Below are 25,756 nucleotides of genomic sequence, written 5' to 3'. Positions count from 1 at the left end.
TGCTGGATGTTTCAAACTTTTTCAGATCTATTCAATTCAGTTCACATGTTTTGTTTTTTTTCTGTATCGATTCGGGTGTGTATTTGTAATCATACTTTTGACATCACTTTTGATGGCCAACTCTGAACCGCCTGGAATCCATGATGCCATCAAGTTTCACAAGAGCCCCTAAACCATCAGCCACAAAACACAGATCAAATGACCCATCACTGTACTTTCAGTGGGTATGGGTACATTTACTCAAACTGGCCTTGATTATGCTTAACTGTTATATTTCATATACAATACTTGTGAAAGGTCCAACAACCATCTGTCCTTCGTGTTAAAAGTTCTTAGCCTTCCCCAAATATTTTAATCCTCCAGGAAAACAGGAAATGGATGATTTTCAAAAGTAGATTTTCAGCATGAAAATCTATGAAAGAAATTCCCTAAGTAAGGCGAATAGTTTGCGTTCATTTTGAATATTCTTTACATGTGTCAATCATTTTGATCCATAGTGTTGTGTTCTTATGAGAATGCCTTTAAAGGAAAGGCAAGTAGTTCCTTCAATAGTTTAAATGGAAAAGTTGTGTGCAATCTTTTATGGAATCAATTTTGTGCCAAAATGTTCATACAATACTTTTGAAATATCAAACAAAAACGATAAATCAAAATTAAAAAAATAATAAAATTTAAAAAATGTCAATTTTTTTTAGACTGGCAAACAAATTATTCGTGTAATCGTGCAAAATATCAGTCTATTACTCTTCAGAAACCTTTTATTTTTGTTCCGCGTCTTTCTCAGTTTTGTTTGACGTAATTTATTTTGGTTGCGATTCCAGCTTTCTCGTTTGCGCTCCCTGACTTTTTGCTTGCAGTTTTGGCACAAACTTCACGTGTGGGTGGGCTGTCCAGGAATGCATTCCCATTGGCTAACTTGTGTTTGACTGACAGCTACACTCAGCCATTCCCCCGGAGGCTGTTGCGGCCATTTCCTACTCGGATTTTGGCGGACCGTTTGACAAGTGACCGATCCATTGACGGTAAACAAGGATCGAGTGGACTTCAGTGGCGACTATGATACTGAATTAATTCAACAAAGTGTAAGTACGGGACAAATGTGTTGTATGTGTTGCAGTAGTACACAAGTCCACTCGATCCTTGTTTACCGTCAATGGATCGGTCACTCGTCAAACAGTCCACCAAAATCCGAGTAGGAAATGGCCGCAACAGCCTCCAGGGGAATGGCTGAGTGTAGCTGTCAGTCAAACACAAGTTAGCCAATGGGAATGCATTCCTGGACAGCCCACCCACACGTCAAGTTTGTGCCAAAACTGCAAGCAAAAAGTCAGGGAGCGCAAACGAGAAAGCTGGAATCGCAACCAAAATAAATTACGTCAAACAAAACTGAGAAAGACGCGGAACAAAAATAAAAGGTTTCTGAAGAGTAATAGACTGATATTTTGCACGATTACACGAATAATTCGTTTGCCAGTCTGAAAAAAATTGACTTTTTTAATTTTTTTTTTTTAATGTTGATTTATCGTTTTTGTTTGATATTTCAAAAGTATTGTATGAACATTTTGGCACAAAATTGATTCCATAATCTTTGTGCATAATTTTTATTTTATACAATACTGTTTGCCCGTTATCTTGAAGGTTGCCAATAATTTTCTCTGGAGTTGACTGCATCTGTTTTGACGATATTACGAAGTGGGCATTTTTTCCATACCAGCTTTCCCCAAAGAAAGCTTTCATAAAAAATAAAAATGGAATATCATGGCAACAGAATGAAACAGAGTTAAGGAGGCACTTCACATACGACAACTACAAAACAAACAAATACAAATATTAACTTCTTAAAACCTTAGGTGTCGAGTGTTTATATATCTGTAATATAGTTAATTTATTTTCGAGTATTATTAATAAAAATTGTGCATTTGGTCTATTTTTGGTCAATTTGAGTCATAGGTTTAATATGAAAAAAAAAAAAGCTTAAGATTCTTAACAAAAGAAAAATAAATCTAAGGATATTAGGATAAAGGTTGACCATATCATCAACGTACGATTTTAAATAATTTGGCAAAACATGTATATAAAATTACCCAAACTCTCAGACATATTCTAAAAGGCACAAATCATGTGGTAAAAGAAGCAAGAGGCAAAACTGTGATTGAACGGAATGCATATTTGTGCTGCCACTTGATCAGTATTCAAGTTGAGGATTCAGTATTGTGGTACAGGATGCTTGGCGAAGCATTTGTGAGCAGAGTTAGTGTTGAGTTTGTCTTTAGCTCTTGCCAGAGGTCATGGCTCACCTCTAGAGCCATCAGCCACCCACCCCAATAAGCCAGAGATAAAACCTCTCAGACTAAGCTGCACCCTGCCAATCACTGAGTCACGGAGTGTTACCCTGGAAACAACAAACCCTTTAATTCAGTCGTACCCTGATGTTCCCTAACATCATAAATACACACATTCGCATGGTGTTTACAAAGCTTTCAGTATAAATTAAAAAAAAAAAAAAAAAACACCACTCTACAAAGCTCAAAAGTCGACTCTAATAATACCAAGGAACAAGAGCTTGGCCGTGGAGTACGAGGAATCATATCCAATGTGTTCAACTTCATTAACGGAGTAAAACCTGAAGACTGCACTTTTGGTACCTCAGAAGTGTTAGGCCACAGTGAAGCGACAGAGTGGAGAAGAGAAAGGAGTGTAAAGTAGAAGGTTCACGTCCTCAGCACCAGCCTCTGCTTTGCTACACGTGCAAGTGGGAGGAGGAATTTGGGTACAGTGGCCGTCTGCTTCGGAACGGCAGGAACCACAGGAGCTTCCAGCGCGTGCCAAACACCTCGGCCAACGACTGCTGCCACAACCGATGAGCACTGCTGCGAGCCAGGCATAAATGCACTTCATTAAAAGAGGAATATCTTAAAACTAGAATATCTTCTAAGAGATCATCTTAGAACTGAAGAGGATTTTTCAATTGAAAATCCTGGCCTGGGATGATTTGCTTATCATTATCCAAAGATCACCTTGAGAAGTTAAAACAGGAACACTTACATCCCTTCTGAAGAGTGAGACATTTTCTCTATAGTGGTTGTGTCCTGAAACACAAAAGGAAGAGGATGGATATAAATACCACACAACCATATTTAATCCCTCAGACATATGAAAGACAGCAGATATTGCAAATCACTGACATGGAGAACTTTCTATGACTAGATGCAAGTTTATGTAGCAGACCCTTCTCTCATCGTTCCCACGCTAGGAATGAAAGACTCTACAGCGTGCACAAAGACAAAAGAGAGACAGTGAAGCTGTCAGCAATGAGAAGCCCCTGGTGCCCTCTTCACCTTGCCAAGTTGGCAGGGCCAAGAGGGGCATCTGCATGTGGACAATGCGCTGCATGCGTCAGCCTACTAAACTCACCCCCTGCACACCAGGTGAGGGGGCGAGACGACCCGAATAAGGGACCAAAAAAAGAGACAGTGCAGACGATTATGTAAATGAGGTGAGCCTAGCTCTACCACTGAGGGACCCATTTACGGAGGGGTGAAGTGTGACTGATGGCTAATCCACAAAAAAAGAAAGAAAGAAAGAAAAAGATAATTCACACTGATCCGTGTGCATTAATAAATCATAACCTTTAAGACTGCTACAAACATCGATTCTTAACAATCTAAAAAACCGGTGCATACAGGCCTGGGTCAAGACATTAACGCTAACAAATGTTATCCAGTGCGGACCTCTGTATGGACATGTGAGAGGATCTTACCAGGGATCAGTGGTCAAAAGTCAAATCACTGACACAAGCAAGTGGCATATCATCTGGCCAGCCAAGTCTAATAATACTCCTTATTAGACAATGTTGTGGTCAGAGGTTGGAATGTATTCGTGGTTGGCGTGTGCCTATCTTCATGAGGCCTTCTATGGTACAGCGCGCCTCTGTAGGAAAACACTGATTATATTAGAAAATCCAAATCAGGCTGAAGACAGCTCATCTGTTGCCAAGAAGTGTACTCAAGGATATCCAGGCAGGCAGGAAACTACTTGACGTGTTAATGTGATAATAACGGTGTTAAACAGCTACTTCTCCTGGAGGCCCTGCTTGTACCTCATCATACCTCATCTCTCAATCCATCCTGGCCACAGATGTAATATGTAATGCTCTGTGAGGGGTGTAATATGGATAGTTAGAGGTGTGGCATCCGGAAAGCAATACCTATACTGTTCTAAAACAAAAACAAATGACATATCACTAATGGGAAAAGCCTCATATGACTGTCTTTGGGACGTTCTGCTCCATGAAACGAGCAAAGATTTAGGCCAAGTTTACATTAGACCGTATCTGTCTCGTTTTCTTCACGGATGCACTGTCCGTTTACATTAAAACGCCTGGAAACGCCGGGAAACAGGAATCTGCCAGAGTCCACGTATTCAATCCAGATCGTGTCTGGTCCGGTGCTGGGTAAACATTGAGAATACGCGGATACGCTGTGCTGAGCTCTAGCTGGCGTCGTCATTGGACAACGTCACTGTGACATCCACCTTCCTGATTCGCTGGCGTTGGTCATGTGACGCGACTGCTGAAAAACGGCGCGGACTTCCACCTTGTATCACCTTTCATTAAAGAGTATAAAAGTATGAAAATACTGCAAATACTGATGCAAATACTGCCCATTGTGTAGTTATGATGGTCTTTAGGCTTGCCATCCTTCCACTTGCAAGTGGTAAGTGACTTGCGCACAGCGGCTCAGTCCCGAATCACTGCTCGTGCACTACACTCGTGCGCGCTGTGAGCTGCGCAGGGCCGGAGTGCGCACCCTCCAGAGGGCACTCGCTGTTGAGGGCGGAGTGATTTGGAGCGCAGCCGCTGAGGAGGAAGTGATGAGCCGCACTGACACATTTCAACTTACGTGCCGAATTAGTCATGTGATTAGCGTATCCGTGTATTGGCGTTGCTGTGTACACGCGAATCGTGTATTGGCGTTGCTGTGTGCACGCTAATCGTTTTTAAAAACGTTAATCTGATGATCCTGTCTAATGTAAACCCCACCTGAAGCACAGCCTCTTCGCCACTTAACTGCCCAGATCCTTTTTAACTGTAAAGCCATTGTAAGGACAAACAGCAGCAAAAGCCTATTTTGAAAAGGCTGCATGGTACAATTCAAGCCATTTAATTCCATTAAACAGGATCTTGGCAGGGATGTTTTTTTTAAGAACTCAGAAGGTAAATTCGGAGCAGTTACTACTGATCAATTTCAAGTTCATTTACTTTCTTGGATACTATAATTATATAAGTATCTACACTGAAAAGAACACAGAATGGAGTATTGACATACAAGTCAGTCCTGTATTTGCCTGTAAGTATTTGATCGATCTTGGTACGATCAAAAGAAAATATTTGGGGGGGGGACTGTTCCACCATCGTCATGTTTGATATCATTCTCTGAAGGCAGAATATTTCTCTTCTTCTCAAAACAGGCATCACTGACCATTTTTTTCCCCTAATTGTTGTATGTAAAGGATATGCGGGGATAAAATGCAAGAATGACATCCCAATGTACGTATAAGGGTTCAAGGGTTCATCAAGGACCAGAGTAAACTGAAAAGACAAACAATACCACAATTGATGGAGCTCCAGATTGAAGTGGACATGACCAGGCAAAACTAGATAAGGCCAGATAAAAACTGCTCTTTGGCAAAGGCCTTTTTTTTCCTGAATTTAGCCAGGCCACACCCTAATCCTCTTTTCTCACATGAAGTTGTCAATCAAAGGATCCGGGTCAAACGTGATTAGCATACTGCCAAATCACAGGTCTCAATTCATGTTCAATCAAGTGAGAAAGCAGGTTTTTCTGCGTTTTCTTCAGTGTTCTGTCCAAGCCAACTCCTGGTAAGTTTATAGATGAGAATCTGCACACAAACAACCAGAGTCATTAGGATGTGTGCAAGTCTGGCAACTACAGGCAGTGTAGCTGTGTGTGTGTGTGTGTGTGTGCGCACGCGCATGGTGCGCTGCAATGGACTGGCATCCCATTCAGGGTGTAATCCTGCCTCGTGCTCAGCGTTCCTGTGTTCCCAACTTTGGATCCGCCATGACCCTTCCCAGGATAAAGTGTTCACCGAATGAACTCAAACGCCAATCATTACTGAGTCACTGACAGATGTACAGTGAATAGTTGTGAGTATAAATGGGAAGAAAAAAAGAGAGAGAGAGAGAGAGAGAGAGAGAGAGAGAGAGAGAGAGAGAGGAGATCAAGACTGACTCACAGAAAGGATTCCTGTGATCTGTGAGTAGAAGAGACTGCTCATTCCTCCGAACATAATCAATCCCATGAAGCAGGACACGCGCAAGAGCGCCAACTCATGACGCACTGTAAAGAACTCCTGAGAAACAAAGAAAGAGAACGTATCAGCATGAACAAAATATCACATGCATGCAACCATCCCTACTTTCTGTTCCAATACGTCAATTCACACACATACACCGAAACAAAAATGCCATTTCCGCAGGGCTCATTAGTAGCAGTTGTTGTTCCTAACAGTGATTCGACGCTTCAATGTTCATTTGTCTGGCTTGAGGCTCTCTGAGCCTGTATCACTCCAAACATGCATCCCAGTTCAGCATATTCCACACACCACCAAAAAAAGTCGAGCCTTCCCAGAGATAACGCCTCTATCTCTCCTGCACAGGCACTTCTGTGTGTATACACCCCGCCTCACACTTCTCAGCTTGGTTCGTTTACCTACACACAATGTGGCAAAACAAAAACAGGAAATGAGATACAGGCCAGCGACTGCTGCCAAGGAGATGGCTCAGTTGGTTCAGCTGTCGTTGTGAATGCATTGATTAATCTGGATGAGAAGAAGTGAAAGTTAATTGAATTAAAGTGTTGATGCAGAGTGACCACAGAGGACAGACACTTTGTTACATATTCATCATCATAATCATCGTTCCCCTTCCATTGCTGCAGCGGGTTGGGTGCCTAAGAACCTTTCTTTATGCGGCATCTCCCTCCGCAGCTCTGCATTTGACAGTCCGGTGTGTTTTTCACAGTTTTTCCAGATGTCATGGGCGTACAGCTTCTTGTTAGTTCGAAAAGAGCATTTATTGATCCAAAAATCAATCTTTTCCTGGAGATGCAGGGTAAATTAGCTTCTTTGCCTTTTTTGAAACGATGCACAAGGCAGCTGGAAAAGGCGACTTCACTAGAATGCTGCTCGTCAGTATAGGTTTAAGATGCTATAGAATTTACATTGGACTTGAACTTGACCTCTTTTTGCTTATAAGAGATGATGAGAACCTTATACCTTTTCCAGTAGAAATGCTCAAGGTGCAAACTACACTACCGTTCAAAAGTTTGGGGTCACTTTGAAATGTCCTTATTTTTGAAAGAAAAGCACTGTTCTTTTCAATGAAGATCACTTTAAACTAATCAGAAATCCACTCTATACATTGCTAATGTGGGCGGCATGGTGGTGTAGTGGTTAGCGCTGTCGCCTCACAGCAAGAAGGTCCTGGGTTCGAGCCCCGGGGCCGGCGAGGGCCTTTCTGTGTGGAGTTTGCATGTCCTCCCCGTGTCCGTGTGGGTTTCCTCCGGGTGCTCCGGTTTCCCCCACAGTCCAAAGACATGCAGGTTAGGTTAACTGGTGACTCTAAATTGACCGTAGGTGTGAATTTGAGTGTGAATGGTTGTCTGTGTCTATGTGTCAGCCCTGTGATGACCTGGTGACTTGTCCAGGGTGTACCCCGCCTTTCGCCCGTAGTCAGTTGGGATAGGCTCCAGCTTGCCTGCGACCCTGTAGAAGGATAAAGCGGCTAGAGATAATGAGATGAGACATTGCTAATGTGGTAAATGACTATTCTAGCTGCAAAATGTCTGGTTTTTGGTGCAATATCTCCATAGGTGTATAGAGGCCCATTTCCAGCAACTCTCACTCCAGTGTTCTAATGGTACAATGTGTTTGGTCATTGCCTCAGAAGGCTAATGGAGGATTAGAAAACCCTTGTACAATCATGTTAGCACAGCTGAAAACAGTTGAGCTCTTTAGAGAAGCTATAAAACTGACCTTCCTTTGAGCAGATTGAGTTTCTGGAGCATCACATTTGTGGGGTCGATTAAATGCTCAGAATGGCCAGAAAAATGTCTTGACTATATTTTCTATTCATTTTACGACTTATGGTGGGAAATAAAAGTGTGACTTTTCATGGAAAACACAAAATTGTCTGGGTGACCCCAAACTTTTGAACGGTAGCATATTTGTATGATCTATCTAAAATTTCAGCATTGCTCCAACACTGTGCGTTTATGCATTAAAAGTGACACTAGGAGTGAGAAGTTTTTTCTCCTTGGACACGTCTTTCTTTCGTTACACAATTCTGTACATTTACTTTTCAAACAAAGAAAGCAGTTCAAAGACAATATGAAACAAGTCAAAATGACAAAAATTCCTTTTTTTTTCCTCTTCCCCACAAGTCCAGATGTACTTGTTAGGGCTGTAAAGGTGTAGGCTAGCAAGTAAGTGTGCTAACGAAGCTAGCTAGCAGATTTGAAGCTGGACTAAGTAAGATCTGTATCCTTAAAAGTGGACTTAAAAGTGACTGTGCGGTCCAGAGTGGTGCAACAGAGAAGTATGCACCCCATCATCCAGAAATCATGGGTTCGAATCCTGACAATGCTACAACCATCTGTGGCGAGGAGCAAAATTTGCCATGCTCTTTGATTGGGAGGGATAACATTCTCTCTCCCTTACAGTACATGATTCTATCAGCCACAGGAACACTAGCCAATCACAGGCGTCTGGGAGCTCATGCATTCTTAAGGGGGCAGATAGCACCTCCTGTTTTGGTAGTTGTCGTATAATAGGGGAGACCTAACTGGTGGGTGGGAATTAACCAAGACTATACACTGCAACCCTGCTATAACAAACTCTAGCACCTACGGTAGTAAAAGAAGGCAACTGGACTTGCTTGAAATTCTCAATTCTCTTGAATTCAGAATTTCAAGCAAGTCCAGTTGCCTTCTTTAGCACTTACGGTTTACTATGACCTGGATGACGGAGAACCTTCACATACACAGAACTCTTACTACGAACTTTTGCATATAACAAACTAAGTTTGTGTTCCCTGCCTTTAGTCATGAGTCAGAGTCTTCCATAAAACAAAACAAAAACAAACAAACAAAAAAAATATTCACTCATCTCCATGCGCGTTGCCACTCGGAGCATGCAGCACCATTAGAACCAATTACCATGCACCTGTTTCAGATTACAGCGCAATCACAGCATGCATTTATAAGGACTCTTTAAACACAGACTTGAAGTATGCGCACAGTACTTGGTGTCTCACATTACCAAACCTTACCTCTGTGTATTGCTTTTGTTTTGTGTATTTGGACTCTGCCTTTCGTCTTTGCCTCCGCCTTTCTGTTTGTTCCTTGCGTGACCATTGCTCGTTTCACGACCCCCGCCTTTGTCTTATGGTTTTGAACTGTTTGCCTGCCTGTTTGTAAATAAACACTCTTCCTGCAATTATATTCATCACTCACCTGCTTACATGACACACTGAGCCATGCACCCCTCTTCTCCCCAGAGACAAACATATACCCTGTCCACACTAAGGATTTTGTACCGATACGATACTACTTTCGTACCGCAACACCTGTCCACACTAGCAACTATACCGGTACTGTAGTGCTATAACTGTATCGGTACGAAACCCACAAATGTATGGGTTTCGTACCGGTACAGTATCGGTACTGTAGCGCTTCGCTGTAGTGTGGACAGATGAAGCGGTTCTGTATCGATACAAATATAATGCGCATGCGCAATGAACCATTCCTACTTCTTCCGGGTTATTCATACAATACAATACGCACGTGCTTTCCAGCTGTAAATAAAACGTCAAAATGGCTCAAAATGACCGTGGAGCTACATGGAGCAAAGACAAAGTTATGTGTTTGTTGATGTCTTCGCTGAATAAAATAATGAAGAACGGAGATTCGTTTTCTTTGTTTCTTTCTCAACTGCCTCGCGCGTTTTATACGATTCGACTGAATAAATGACCACCAGAAATACAGACTGTACATTGACAACAAAAAGCACACACACGTTGTTTCATCCACCATATTCTCGGAAGGAAGTTACTCGGTAACCACGAAAACATTTCGCGCACACGCATTTCAACTACCGTGAAAGAAAACCGCAAACATTTCTCGCTAGTGTGGACAGATGCACTAAACTGTACCGGTATACTTTGTATTGATACAGTTATACCACTATTGTACTGGTATACATGTGAACACAGCTTAAGTTATTAAGCCTGCAGTCAAGTTAACATGTTAACACCATAAAATAAAGGCTTAACGAGCCTTGCTTGGGTGTCGATCACTAACAATTATTGAGAACGGTGATCAAAAGGATCGATAAAAGGACGAAATGACTGCTGATACCGCCAAACTTAATACCTAGTTAAAGCCTACTGGTGGCATTTTTATACCCCCCGCCAGCCCCACGGCACAACGTAAATGGGATCATCAGGGATTTGAAACACATGAATGAACTAAATGGTGAAGATTTAGAAAACAAAGTGAGTCAGTGAGTGGACACTGATAACCTCTGTCATTTCCATAACAGATGAAGAAATCATCACCACCTTCTGTGAGCCTTTAATTTGGTTAATGAACTGTGTTATTGACTCGGAAGGAGAAATTCGTGACAAGGAGAATGTGCCGAAAATTTTGTATATAATGTGAGTGTCTGATGTGACAAGTGGGTCCGTTTCAGTATTACAAACTATTTGGATGCCCCCAAGGAGCTTGTCATAGCAGGGCTGCAGTGTATTGGGGGGGGGGGGGGAGTGACTGTCCGTGTAGATTATAGAAATTGAAATGCAAAACCACAACGCATATTTCCATCTGGAGCTGGAGGAAAACTGGCTTCGGAGAACCCTCAAGCAAGTATGACTTTTTAATCCGTGTTTTAAATGTAAAAAAGCAGTCAGAAAGAAGAAAAACTAGCCAGCATCATGTAGAGAATCAAGATGCATCAAGAATCATTTTGTAAATTGCACTAGCATTCACACTGAACTGACTGTCCTAAAAGAAAAGAGCCAAATGATACCTTACTGTATATACAGGACATCCTCTGTAAACATGTCATATACTTTAGATTCCCAAACTTTGAGGATCATTGTGGATTAAACCTACATCCTGGTGATGCAGTAGAAATATTTAATTACGATTGACCATGAAACACATTTTGAGGGAATTTTTAAAAAGATTACAATTTTAAAGTGATCTTTTTCACTTTTCATAAATGTAAACTTAATTTCTCTTGGACCAGAAATGATATTTAAAAAAAAAAAAAGGATCGATGCAATGGAAGTTACAGAGAAAACAATTCTTTATTATAGATATTTAATGAAAGTCAAAAATCCAGGAGAGAAGTTGCATGTAAATTCTGCCTGATGATTTTGCCCAAATATCCCTTTCTGAAAGTTTGCAGATTTGACCAGAGCTAAAGGCTTGAGGAAGTGATACCTGAAACCAAGTAAACACTTTTTAAACTAAATTAAATTTGATCATATGCATAATTGTATATAATATATACGCATAATTATATTATGGGTGTCTGTGTATGTATGGATATGTGTATAGTTATAGGTATGTGTATATGTATGTACTGTATATATGTATTGTATATGTGTGTATATATGTATAACATACAGTGGTGCTTGAAAGTTTGTGAACCCTTTAGAATTTTCGATGTTTCTGCATAAATAGGATCTAAAACATCATCAGATTTTCACACAAGTCCTAAAAGTAGATAAAGAGAACCCAGTTAAACAAATGAGTCAAAAACATTATACTTGGTCATTTATTTATTGAGGAAAATGATCCAATATTACATATCTGTGAGTGGCAAAAGTATGTGAATCTCTAGGATTAGCAGTTAATTTGAAGGTGAAATTAGAGTCAGGTGTTTTCAATCAATGGGATGACAATCAGGTGTGAGTGGGCACCCTGTTTTATTTAAAGAACAGGGATCTATCAAAGTCTGATCTTTACAACACGTGTTTGTGGAAGTGTATCATGGCACGAACAAAGGAGATTTCTGAGGACCTCAGAAAAAGCATTGTTGATGCTCATCAGGCTGGAAAAGGCTACAAAACCATCTCTAAAGAGTTTGGACTCCACCAATCCACAGTCAGACAGATTGTGTACAAATGGAGGAAATTCCAGACCATTGTTACCCTCCCCATGAGTGGGCGACCAACAAAGATCACTCCAAGAGCAAGGCGTGTCATAGTCGGCGAGGTCACAAAGGACCCCAGGGGAACTTCTAAGCAACTGAAGGCCTCTCTCACATTGGCTGATGTTAATGTTCATAAGTCCACCATCAGGAGAACACTGAACAACAATGGTGTGCATGGCAGGGTTGCAAGGAGAAAGCCACTGCTCTCCAAAAAGAGCATTGCTGCTCATCTGCAGTTTGCTACAGATCACGTTGACAAGCCAGAAGGCTATTGGAAAATTTTGTGGACGGATGAGACCAAAATAGAACTCTTTGGTTTAAATGAGAAGCGTTGTGTTTGGAGAAAGGAAAACACTGCATTCCAGCATAAGAACCTTATCCCATCTGTGAAACATGGTGGTGGTAGTATCATGGTTTGGGCCTGTTTTGCTGCATCTGGGCCAGGACGGCTTGCCATGATTGATGGAACAATGAATTCTGAATTACACCAGCGAATTCTAAAGGAAAATGTCAGGACATCTGTCCATGAACTGAATCTCAAGAGAAGGTGGGTCATGCAGCAAGACAACGACCCTAAGCACACAAGTCGTTCTACCAAAGAATGGTTAAAGAAGAATAAAGTTAATGTTTTGGAATGGCCAAGTCAAAGTCCTGACCTTAATCCAATGGAAATGTTGTGGAAGGACCTGAAGCGAGCAGTTCATGTGAGGAAACCCACCAACATCTCAGAGTTGAAGCTGTTCTGTACGTAGGAATGGGCTAAAATTCCTCCAAGCCGGTGTGCAGGACTGATCAACAGTTACCGCAAACGTTTAGTTGCAGTTATTGCTGCACAAGGGGGTCACACCAGATACTGAAAGCAAAGGTTCACATACTTTTGCCACTCATAGATATGTAATATTGGATCCTTTTCCTCAATAAATAAATGACCAAGTATAACATTTTTGTCTCATTTGTTTAACTGGGTTCTCTTTATCTACTTTTAGGACTTGTGTGAAAATCTGATGATGTTTTAGGTCATATTTATGCAGAAATATAGAAAATTCTAAAGGGTTCACAAACTTTCAAGGACCACTGTAAGTATCTGTATATATGTTTTGATTTGGTCAATATTATACCATCTTGGTATGTTTTCTTTTTGTTTGTTGCTTTGGTTTTCATCTCATTCTCATCTCATCTCATTATCTCTAGCCGCTTTATCCTGTTCTACAGGGTCGCAGGCAAGCTGGAGCCTATCCCAGCTGACTACGGGCGAAAGGCGGGGTACACCCTGGACAAGTCGCCAGGTCATCACAGGGCTGACACATAGACACAGACAACCATTCACACTCACATTCACACCTACGCTCAATTTAGAGTCACCAGTTAACCTAACCTGCATGTCTTTGGACTGTGGGGGAAACCGGAGCACCCGGAGGAAACCCACGCGGACACGGGGAGAACATGCAAATTCCACACAGAAAGGCCCTCGCCAGCCACGGGGCTCGAATCCGGACCTTCTTGCTGTGAGGTGACAGGGCTAACCACTACACCACCGTGCCACCTACTTTGTTTTTTTTTTTTGTATACAGTGGTGCTTGAAAGTTTGTGAACCCTTTAGAATTTTCTATATTTCTGCATAAATATGACCTAAAACATCATCAGATTTTCACACAAGTCCTAAAAGTAGATAAAGAGAACCCAGTTAAACAAATGAGACAAACATATTATACTTGGTCATTTATTTATTGAGGAAAATTATCTAATATTACATATTTGGGAGTGGCAAAAGTATGTGAACCTTTGCTTTCAGTATCTGGTGTGACCCCCTTGTGCAGCAATAACTGCAACTAAACGTTTCCGGTAACTGTTGATCAGTCCTGCACACCGGCTTGGAGGAATTTTAGCCCATTCCTCCGTACAGAACAGCTTCAACTCTGGGATGTTGGTGGGTTTCCTCACATGAACTGCTCGCTTCAGGTCCTTCCACAACATTTCGATTGGATTAAGGTCAGGACTTTGACTTGGCCATTCCAAAACATTAACTTTCTTCTTCTTTAACCATTCTTTGGTAGAACGACGTGTGCTTAGGGTCGTTGTCTTGCTGCATGATCCACCTTATCTTGAGATTCAGTTCATGGACAGATGTTCTGACATTTTCCTTTAGAATTCGCTGGTATAATTCAGAATTCATTGTTCCATCAATGATGGCAAGCCGTCCTGGCCCAGATGCAGCAAAACGGGCCCAAACCATGATACTACCACCACCATGTTTTACAAATGGGATAAGGTTCTTGTACTGGAATGCAGTGTTTTCCTTTCTCCAAACATAACGCTTCTCATTTAAATCAAAAAGGTTTATTTTGGTCTCATCCGTCCACAAAACATTTTTCCAATAGCCTTCTGGCTTGTCCATGTGATCTTTAGCAAACTGCAGACAAGCAGCAATGTTCTTTTTGGAGAGCAGTGGCTTCCCTTGCAACCCTGCCATGCACACCATTGTTGTTCAGTGTTCTCCTGATGATGGACTCATGATCATTAACATTAGCCAATATGAGAGAGGCCTTCAGTTGCTTAGAAGTTCCCCTGGGGTCCTTTGTGATCTTGCTGACTATTACACACCTTGCTCTTGGAGTGATCTTTGTTGGTCGACCACTCCTGGGGAGGGTAACAATGGTCTTGAATTTCCTCCATTTGTACACAATCTGTCTGACTGTGGATTGGTGGAGTCCAAACTCTTTAGAGATGGTTTTGTAACCTTTTCAAGCCTGATGAGCATCAACAACGCTTTTTCTGAGGTCCTCAGAAATCTCCTTTGTTTGTGCCATGATACACTTCCACAAACATGCGTTGTGAAGATCAGACTTTGATAGATCCCTGTTCTTTAAATAAAACAGGGCGCCTACTCACACCTGATTGTCATCCCATTGATTGAAAACACCTGACTCTAATTTCACCTTCAAATGAACTGCTAATCCTAGAGGTTCACATACTTTTGCCACTCACAGATATGTAACATTGGATCATTTTCCTCAATAAATAAATGACCAAGTATAATATTTTTGTCTCATTTGTTTAACTGGGTTCTCTTTATCTACTTTTAGGACTTGTGTGAAAATCTGATGATGTTTTAGGTCATATTTATGCAGAAATATAGAAAATTCTAAAGGGTTCACAAACTTTCAAGCACCACTGTATATAGTTTATTATGGCGCCCTGTGATGACCTGGCGACTTGTCCAGGGTGTACCCCGCCTTTCGCCCGTAGTCAGCTGGGATAGGCTCCAGCTTGCCTGCGACCCTGTAGAACAGGATAAAGCGGCTACAGATAATGAGATGAGATGAGAGTTCATTATGGCGGAAAGTGACGTTTGATTAGCGGTGGAATAGAGGGTTAGGATTTGATAAGTTATTTACTTCTTCCTAATCCTTTCCGAACATTATTATGTTACTGCCTTGTGGTTACGCTATTCTGTTTGTTTATGACAATTTTATTTATTTATTTATTTATTTATTTATTTATTTTTAAATATCTTTCTTCTTTACTGTTCGGAATCAATCAATCAATCTTTAAAACAAAACATACAAGTGTAGCCTGCTTGTACCTTGTCCAATGAGACTAGAGGCTGAAAGTAGTAGTACTGGCAGAAGTCCAACACAAGAGTGTAGAGACTCAGGACCTGAGTGTAGAAACACAGCTGAAGAAAGAGCCAGTGGTTATCTTCACCAACACAGTTATTAATCCTGCAAAGACAGACAGACAGACAGACAGACACAAAGCATTATATTACATCTTTACACACAAAACACACATAAGAAAAATCACTTATAGACAAACTGATTGGAAATTCTGAAGCAAAACACTTTGTTCTGTACAAGAGGGAGATACAGTAAGCATGAAAGAGAATGGAATTGAAGAAAGAAAGAAAGAAAGAAAGAAAGAAAGAAAGAAAGAAAGAAAGAAAGAAAGAAAGAAAGAAAGAAAGAAAGAAAGAAAGAAAGAAAGAAAGAAAGAAAGAAAGAAAGAAAGAAAGAAAGAAAGAAAGAGACAGCTCTGGATAGAGAAGCCAAGTCGAAGCTTAATTCAAATAGTTGTAAAAAGATATGGGCACTTTTTTCTGCCCTTCCTCTCTCTGGGCCATTAAAGGCGATGACAGCAAGTCACGATTTGCTGAGTCCAGACAGACTGAGGCCTTCTTCAGTCGTACTGTACCACTCCGCTTTGGGCTAGCAGTCACACGCTCCCCTGGTCATCTGATATCTCCTTCCCTTCATTTTACCTTTCTATAGGAGCCTTATTAACTTTACACACACACACACACACACACACACACACACACACACCTGTATAAAAACTGAGGTCTTTTAAGGTAACACACTCAGTCTGGGGTAAAGGGTCAAATTCATAAGACCACCTTTTTTTAATTTTTATACTGTGTTAAGCTTTACATGCTTATTCTGTCTTCCATGTGTACTCATATCTCATCTCATCTCTAGCCGCTTTATCCTGTTCTACAGGGTCGCAGGCAGGCTGGAGCCAGGTGAAAGGCGGGGTACACCCTGGACAAGTCGCCAGGTCATCACAGGGCTGACACATAGACACAGACAACCATTCACACTCACATTCACACCTACGGTCAATTTAGAGTCACCAGTTAACCTAACCTGCATGTCTTTGGACTGTGGGGGAAACCGGAGCACCCGGAGGAAACCCACGCGGGCACGGGGAGAACATGCAAACTCCACACAGAAAGGCCCTCGCCGGCCACGGGGCTCGAACCCGGACCTTCTTGCTGTGAGGCAACAGTGCTAACCACTACACCACCATGCCACCCTGTACTCAGATCATTAAAGTTAATGATTCATGGTCACAGTAAACGTCAGGTCATGAGATAAGAAACAAAAGGTGGTCATGACATTATCAGAAAGACAAGTGGTAGAACGTGTCTTAAGTTAAGATGTTCAGGATTAAGAAATATCGTTTTATGGTCCCAGTGTCAATCTTCCTGAGCAATCAGATTAAGCTGACATGCCTTGAAGGCAAAGTCAAAACGTCGATTTATATTTTAGGTCGGTAGGTTCAATAGTTAGTAAGCCAAGTACTGAAATATAGACTGATCTGTAGTCACACGATTCTCAAAATAGAGTTCCAGTACCCCAAGGGTCTGTGAAGTACAACCCCGATTCCAAAAAAGTTGGGACAAAGTACAAATTGTAAATAAAAACGGAATGCAATAATTTACAAATCTCAAAAACTGATATTGTATTCACAATAGAACATAGACAACATATCAAATGTTGAAAGTGAGACATTTTGAAATTTCATGCCAAATATTGGCTCATTTGAAATTTCATGACAGCAACACATCTCAAAAAAGTTGGGACAGGGGCAATAAGAGGCTGGAAAAGTTAAAGGTACAAAAAAGGAACAGCTGGAGGACCAAATTGCAACTCATTAGGTCAATTGGCAATAGGTCATTAACATGACTGGGTATAAAAAGAGCATCTTGGAGTGGCAGCGGTTCTCAGAAGTAAAGATGGGAAGAGGATCACCAATCCCCCTAATTCTGCACCGACAAATAGTGGAGCAATATCCGAAAGGAGTTCAACAGTGTAAAATTGCAAAGAGTTTGAACATATCATCATCTACAGTGCATAATATCATCAAAAGATTCAGAGAATCTGGAAGAATCTCTGTGCGTAAGGGTCAAGGCCAGAAAACCATACTGAGTGCCTGTGATCTTCGGGCCCTTAGACGGCACTGCATCACATACAGGCATGCTTCTGTATTGGAAATCACAAAATGGGCTCAGGAATATTTCCAGAGAACATTATCTGTGAACACAATTCACCGTGCCATCTGCCGTTGCCAGCTAAAACTCTATAGTTCAAAGAAGAAGCCGTATCTAAATATGATCCAGAAGCGCAGACGTCTTCTCTGGGCCAAGGCTCATTTAAAATGGACTGTGGCAAAGTGGAAAACTGTTCTGTGGTCAGACGAATCAAAATTTGAAGTTCTTTATGGAAATCAGGGACGCCGTGTCATTCGGACTAAAGAGGAGAAGGACGACCCAAGTTGTTATCAGCGCTCAGTTCAGAAGCCTGCATCTCTGATGGTATGGGGTTGCATTAGTGCGTGTGGCATGGGCAGCTTACACATCTGGAAAGACACCATCAATGCTGAAAGGTATATCCAGGTTCTAGAGCAACATATGCTCCCATCCAGACGACGTCTCTTTCAGGGAAGACCTTGCATTTTCCAACATGACAATGCCAAACCACATACTGCATCAATTACAGCATCATGGCTGCGTAGAAGAAGGGTCCGGGTACTGAACTGGCCAGCCTGCAGTCCAGATCTTTCACCCATAGAAAACATTTGGCGCATCATAAAACGGAAGATACGACAAAAAAGACCTAAGACAGTTGAGCAACTAGAATCCTACATTAGACAAGAATGGGTTAACATTCCTATCCCTAAACTTGAGCAACTTGTCTCCTCAGTCCCCAGACGTTTACAGACTGTTGTAAAGAGAAAAGGGGATGTCTCACAGTGGTAAACATAGCCTTGTCCCAACTTTTTTGAGATGTGTTGTTGTCATGAAATTTAAAATCACCTAATTTTTCTCTTTAAATGATACATTTTCTCAGTTTAAACATTTGATATGTCATCTATGTTCTATTCTGAATCAAATATGGAATTTTGAAACTTCCACATCATTGCATTCCGTTTTTATTTACAATTTGTACTTTGTCCCAACTTTTTTGGAATCGGGGTTGTATAGCTCGGAGTGATTTTTTTTTATTTTAATCTCATCTCATCTCATTATCTGTAGCCGCTTTATCCTGTTCTACAGGGTCGCAGGCAAGCTGGAGCCTATCCCAGCTGACTACGGGTGAAAGGCGGGGTACACCCTGGACAAGTCGCCAGGTCATCACAGGGCTGACACATAGACACAGACAACCATTCACACTCACATTCACACCTACGGTCAATTTAGAGTCACCAGTTAACCTAACCTGCATGTCTTTGGACTGTGGGGGAAACCGGAGCACCCGGAGGAAACCCACGCGGACACGGGGAGAACATGCAAACTCCACACAGAAAGGCCCTCGCCGGCCACGGGGCTCGAACCCGGACCTTCTTGCTGTGAGGCGACAGCGCTAACCACTACACCACCGTGCTGCCCCACTTCCAATTTTATTAGTTTTTTTTTTTTTTTTTAAATAGAACAATTAATGAATTCAGGGCCACATGGCCCTAAATTCTCTGCTATTTTTTCCTGCTTCATCATGACCCAATTCAAGATACTACGTCATGCATTACGTGGTGGGCTTTCCCCGTTCACACAAGGCATTGTGGGATACAAATCTGAAACAGGAGAGAAAAACGGAGGACTTGAGTGTGCGAATGAAACGTGAAAGATCGACTACAGCAACGGAAAGCGAGAAGAAAAGACGTTATGCAGCGACGGAAAGGAAATGCAGGACCAAACTAAAAAATAACCGTCAGTGCACGATCAAGGTAAACCTGCAGATGGCAGTAATACAACACTGTGGATGCCAGCTGCCGTAAAACCCAAAAGAGGTAGAAGGTAAAACCTGTGTATGTGCGCGCACACACACACACACACACACACACACACTTCCTCTGTCTGCTTGACTGCGCAAAGCGAGCGATTTCATGCACATTATTTGTTAGGGAATCACTTCAAATTAAATAACTTCCCAGCCACAGAATGGCCTGTTTTTGTTTTTTTTGTTTTTTTTTAGACAGTACAGAAATAATCATACATCACAATGACCAAATTCCAGAGGGAACTAAATGTCACCGATTTTATGAAATCGAAAGGTCGTCTAGCTCTAAATAGTTAGACTAGGGTCATTAAAAAAAAAATTCTACATTCATAGTTTAAATAATAATTGTTAGCAATGAACATTAAGTGCAAATTTATTTTTGAAGTACTCCAAGAATCGTGGTCAGTTTTGTTTGCACATGTTAAATCCATATTATCAAATTCACAAGCCTGGAAATCAAAAGCCAATGAACAGATGCTCTATTACAACTTCAGCTTCACTAATAGAACATAAACTCAATTGTATTTTCACAAAACATTTCCCCAAAGTTCTTATTCCTCAGTCCAAAATCTCGGAAATGAGGTGTGTGATACTGCAAAGTTTAGCATTCTACTTAAAGGGGAACTGAAGTCATTTTTAAACTTGCTTTATTTCTTAATTAACGTGTTATTCATTATGTTTTCAGTTTTATTAACCTTATATCGTGACTCGTATTGACATATTATATTACATTTATCGGCCTTTTCGGTTTTTAGCCATGCTGAATGTAGTTCGTATGGTCCACGGCAGGCGTCGCTTATCCGCGCGATCTTCACAAGACTTGTGCGAGACTTCAAACGTGAAGTGTCAGCGCCGCCATTTCAAAAACTGTTTACACAGCAGCCAGATCGCCACATCATTCCAATTTAGATTAATTTTGAGATTTGCCAGCTTCAGGCGGCACGGTGGTGTAGTGGTTAGCGTTGTCGCCTCACAGCAAGAAGGTTCTGGGTTCGAGCCCCGTGGCCGGCGAGGGCCTTTCTGTGTGGAGTTTGCATGTTCTCCCCGTGTCCGCGTGGGTTTCCTCCGGGTGCTCCGGTTTCCCCCACAGTCCAAAGACATGCAGGTTAGGTTAACTGGTGGCTCTAAATTGACCGTAGGTGTGAATGTGAGTGTGAATGGTTGTCTGTGTCTATGTGTCAGCCCTGTGATGACCTGGCGACTTGTCCAGGGTGTACCCCGCCTTTCGCCCGTAGTCAGCTGGGATAGGCTCCAGCTCGCCTGCGACCCTGTAGAACAGGATAAAGCGGCTACAGATAATGAGATGAGATGAGAGGAGATGAGATTTGCCAGCTTCATCAGTGATGGAGATTATTCCATACGACTTCGAACCATTGGTTAAATGAAAAAAAAAAAACGCTTTCGGACACTAGTCCATCATGCTGGTATTTACGTCATTACTGTCGCATGATTAAAACGTGCCAGATCAGTCGGCTGGTGAGTTTTCAAAATAATAAAACGCATGCATGTATTTTTGTGATAAATCCACATTATACTGAGCGCATTTCCTACATTAATCAATACAAAGTTCCTGCATCTTTCAGTTCTTTTAAATCAAGGCTGAATACTTTCTTCTTTGCCGCTGCCTTTTATTAAATCAAATTTTAGGCTTTTAATTTGATTTCTTTCAGCGCGACCACAATGCATGATGGGATATATTGCTTTGGTTAGTGACCATCGGTTGTACACTACTTTTCGTGATGCATTGTGGGATACTTTGAGTGCACTATATAGGGTGTAAATAATCCTCACTAAGGTTTCGGACAGCACTACAAAATGGCGTCCCCACTATATAGTGAGTTGGGAGCGATTTTGGACACGGGAAACTTCCGGCTTGATTACGTCAGCATTCGAAGGAGGGCGCACGTGTCTTTTGGCAACGTTGGCAGCTGTTGGTCATTTTGATTTTCGCTGTACATTTTATTTCCGTCCTACGAAGTCTCACACAGGTCTCAGCGAATCTCGTTTACGGCCATTGCTTTGACATATGGACTGATATATTACAGAGCATATTTCAAACACTCATAACCTGCTATAGCAGTGACAGAACAGCTGTCAGAAATGCATTCCTACATTTTATACAATGAGAGAAATAGAATATTGATTAAAAAAAATAATAATAATTTAACAACTGATCTACTTATTAGCTGATTACCAAGGTCTTCATAGTCAGAATTTGGTGCGTTAGAAAAGGCAAACAAAGCTCTATAGAACAGAACCATCCAGGAAAGGCTCGGAGGTTGACATTTCTTCCCGAGACAATTTACCATCACTTGGGAAAATCAAGACTGTGTGTATTTTACATTGCTTACAACCAGCGAACAATGAAGACGTTTATGGAGACGCATTCTTACCAGGGACAATGGTGGTCCATGCGGCGTACACAGTGGCCACAGCGGCTACAGTGGTGTGACCTCTTTGGCCTCATAAGGTTGCATTTATTGCACAGCTCCCAGTGTTCACGTTCTATAACGAATCACAAAGAGAAACCGCACAAATATGACAAACCGAGATATTTATTAAAAATGATCTAGTCGAAGCAAAAATGTTTCTACGTTTACAGAAAACGAACATGAAGAGATCACTAACCACTTCTTTTTCTGGTTCTGCGTAAATATTTAATCATTCCTAATAACTACGGCATACGAATATGAACCGAATACACCAGCAAGATGCATATGCATGATATCTAATAGTTCATCTAACAAATAATTTCTACTAACTTTCTTCCATATTATCTCAGACACAATGTGAGGTGATCAGTGCTGAGCCATTTTAATGCTCATCACTCACAACTACCATATTTAAATTATCGAGTTATTACCTCTATGTTATTTACTGCCCTGACACATTTGACCTAATATGACCTTATCTGGTCAATATAATTGCTAATGCTATTACAATCATCGGGCATGTGCTACTTTTACACACATTCACCGAAAGGCTGACGGAGGCTTAACTAAATTAGCACTGTGCAGATAAGGTGATCTCCTCTCTGATTCTATTAGAGCCGTCACAAATCTTCTCCCTTAACAGACCTGGAAACTCACAGAGAATTAACAGTAGGGTGTCTGTTTTTATATACCTTTTAACTTTACACCTTTTTTTTTTTCAGAAACTATGGAAAACATTCCTGTTGTCCTAATATGACCAGTTAGCATGGTAAACCCTTGTGTCTCCAAGTGCCAAAGTTTTCCCAAAGCATTGTAAGATCTTGAACAAATGCTAGGCACAGAATGGTTTAAAAGTAAAGATGATCTTTTTGTCACTACACTGGTCAATGTGTTATGCCGACTGGTCAAGTCAAGTCTTTATGAGGTAAAAACCGGAACAGCAGTGTCCTCTGCTGGTGTGCATGTGAAACTTCATAAAAAGTCAAGCCAAGACCCCTCTCTCCTTGTATTTCATCTCATCTCATTATCTCTAGCCGCTTTATCCTTCTACAGGGTCGCAGGCAAGCTGGAGCCTATCCCAGCTGACTACGGGCGAAAGGCGGGGTACACCCTGGACAAGTCGCCAGGTCATCACAGGGCTGACACATAGACACAGACAACCATTCACACTCACATTCACACCTACGGTCAATTTAGAGTCACCAGTTAACCTAACCTGCATGTCTTTGGACTGTGGGGGAAACCGGAGCACCCGGAGGAAACCCACGCGGACACGAGGAGAACATGCAAACTCCACACAGAAAGGCCCTCGCCGGCCCCAGGGCTCGAACCCAGGACCTTCTTGCTGTGAGGCGACAGCGCTAACCACTACACCACCGTGCCGCCGTCAACAGACACTATAACTAGCAAATGCAAAACGGCTATCGAACGTAATTCTATGGCGCGAACATCCGCGTCAAAGTAAAGCATTTTGTTTTCGCCAAAAATGAAGACGGGACTGAGTTAAAGGAAAACTCCGGGATTTTTTTTTTAACCTGAGCCCCATTTCTCCATCTCTTTGGGTCAAAATATTTATTACAGACAAAGAAAAGAAAAAAAAATTGAAATCTGTCCAGTATTGAGTGACAACGCTATAACCAGCAACTGCAAAACGGCTATCCAACGTAATTCCATGGAGCAAACATCTGCGTCAAAGTAGTGTTTGAGTTTGCCAATGACAGACTCAATGTTATTAGAAGTGTCTGACAACATGGAAAGAATCCCTATAGAGATACGGGCGGCACGGTGATGTAAGTGGGTTCGAACCCAGCGGCCGGCGAGGGCCTTTCTGTGCGGAGTTTGCATGTTCTCCCCGTGTCTGCGTGGGTTTCCTCCGGGTGCTCCGGTTTCCCCCACAGTCCAAAGACATGGGGTTAGGTTAATATGGGATGGCCTTGAGCGAGGCACCGAACTCCTGACTGCTCCCCGGGTGCTGTTAGCATGACTGCCCACTGCTCTGGGTATGTGTGTGTGCTCATTGCTCACGTGTGTGCTCAATGCTTCAGATGGGTTAAATGCAGAGAGAAAATTTCACAAGTGTGTGATGAATAAAGTTGTGCTTTCTTTCTTTCTTGTGTCTGTTTAATAACTGTTAAAAAAAAAAGGAAACTGTTTCAATGCTCATTGTTCTCCTGTTCCTTTCTTCCAGTCTCCAACGCAGCACTCCATTCAGTGCTTATAGCTGATTATTGCACCGGGGCTGTTTTCTGATGTTTACACAAGGGATCCTTTCCATGTTGTCAGACACTCATTCATACTGCCAAAATCAACTAAATATTCAAGCATTACTTTGGAAATCGACTTATTCGCAAATTGTGCATGACTTCTTTTGTAAACATCAAAAACCAGACCCCGTGCGATAATCGACTACAGGCACTGAACAGGGTGCAGCGTCAGAGAAAAGGTAAAACGTTGACTTTAGAAACAGAAACAACTGGAAATTTGATGGCAAAATCGTGCCAAAATTGAGCTGAATTTTTGTAATCGGATGCCAGCAAAGGTGAATAATAAATGGATTAAAAGTTTGTTATTTAACAAAGTAAAAGAGGAAAGCCATGGCCTAATGGTTAGAGAAGCAGCGTTTGGACCAAAAGGTCACTGGTTTGATTCAGTGAACCAACAGGAATGGCTGAAGTGCCTTGAGCAAGACACCTAATCCCCAACTGCTCCCCAGGCTGCTCTGGGTATGTTGTACGCCACTCTGGATAACAGTGTCTGCTAAATGCCTTTAAAGTGCATATCACGGGTAAATTCAGGAGCAAGATCAATGTAATTCCCCTATTTTATATTAAACTTTGGTCAAATATCTGTCACATTCCGCATTCTCTGCAATTTTTTTTACCTTGCGCAATACCAGAAAAATTCAGTTGAAATCGAGCCATTTGAGGAGAATTGGTCCGCCTCTGAAAAAACTTGGCGTTTGGATTTCCCGGCAAACACTGATTTTCGTGACATCGCGTGCGGGATGCCTCCTTCTGAATCCTACGTCAGCGCTGGTTTGTTTATGAGAAAACGACCTGGTGGTTTTCTGCACATTTCTTCAACGTTATCGCGTAATTATTAAAATGGTTAACAGATGTATCGTACCGGTAGGAGGGTGTAGCAACACCAATCTTGATGGGATTAGTACTCATCGTTTCCCAAAAGCCCAGACAATGAGAGAGAAATGGGAGCGCTTGGTCTACACAGGCTGTGCACTGAAACCGTGCAAAACTCTCGCAGCCTGCTGGCGCTTCCGCAGGTGACGTCACGAATCTGGCTCCAGACTCCCTTGGGATTTTTCCAGACGTGTTTTGTTATTTTATTTTTTTCTGCTGTAGACAGATGGCCTTGTGCAAAATTACCCTTCTGGATGAGTGTGTAAACAGACATACTTTCAGATAAAAAAAAACTGAAATTGGTCCAAGATATGCCCTTTAATGTAATGTAAAAACGTAAAAATAATTGATATAGTGGAGTCTTCCGTACGGAACATTTCTGAAATGA

General features: G+C 41.7%; 1 protein-coding gene across 8 annotated transcripts in view; it reads right to left on the bottom strand.

Annotated features, from left to right (window-relative positions):
- Positions 1 to 1,570: 1,570 nt before the first annotated feature.
- Positions 1,571 to 25,756, bottom strand: part of zdhhc21 (zinc finger DHHC-type palmitoyltransferase 21) — a 37,809-nt gene continuing 13,623 nt past the window's right edge. For 7 of the 8 annotated variants that reach the window (XM_060934466.1, XM_060934486.1, XM_060934457.1 and 4 more), the window contains 5 exons: positions 22,193 to 22,304; positions 15,827 to 15,965; positions 6,259 to 6,375; positions 3,046 to 3,089; positions 1,571 to 2,870 (listed from right to left, as the gene is read on the bottom strand). In XM_060934466.1, the coding sequence (XP_060790449.1) occupies positions 2,741 to 2,870; positions 3,046 to 3,089; positions 6,259 to 6,375; positions 15,827 to 15,965; positions 22,193 to 22,304 (542 nt within the window). In that variant the 3' untranslated portion in view covers positions 1,571 to 2,740. The remainder of the gene's footprint in view (positions 2,871 to 3,045; positions 3,090 to 6,258; positions 6,376 to 15,826; positions 15,966 to 22,192; positions 22,305 to 25,756) is intronic. The other variant, XM_060934496.1, reaches the window with a different exon arrangement.

This window comes from Neoarius graeffei, chromosome 1 (genome assembly GCF_027579695.1).
Source record: "Neoarius graeffei isolate fNeoGra1 chromosome 1, fNeoGra1.pri, whole genome shotgun sequence".
NCBI classification, from domain to species: Eukaryota; Metazoa; Chordata; class Actinopteri; order Siluriformes; family Ariidae; genus Neoarius; species Neoarius graeffei.
This window is presented reverse-complemented; position numbering and strand designations above follow the sequence as displayed.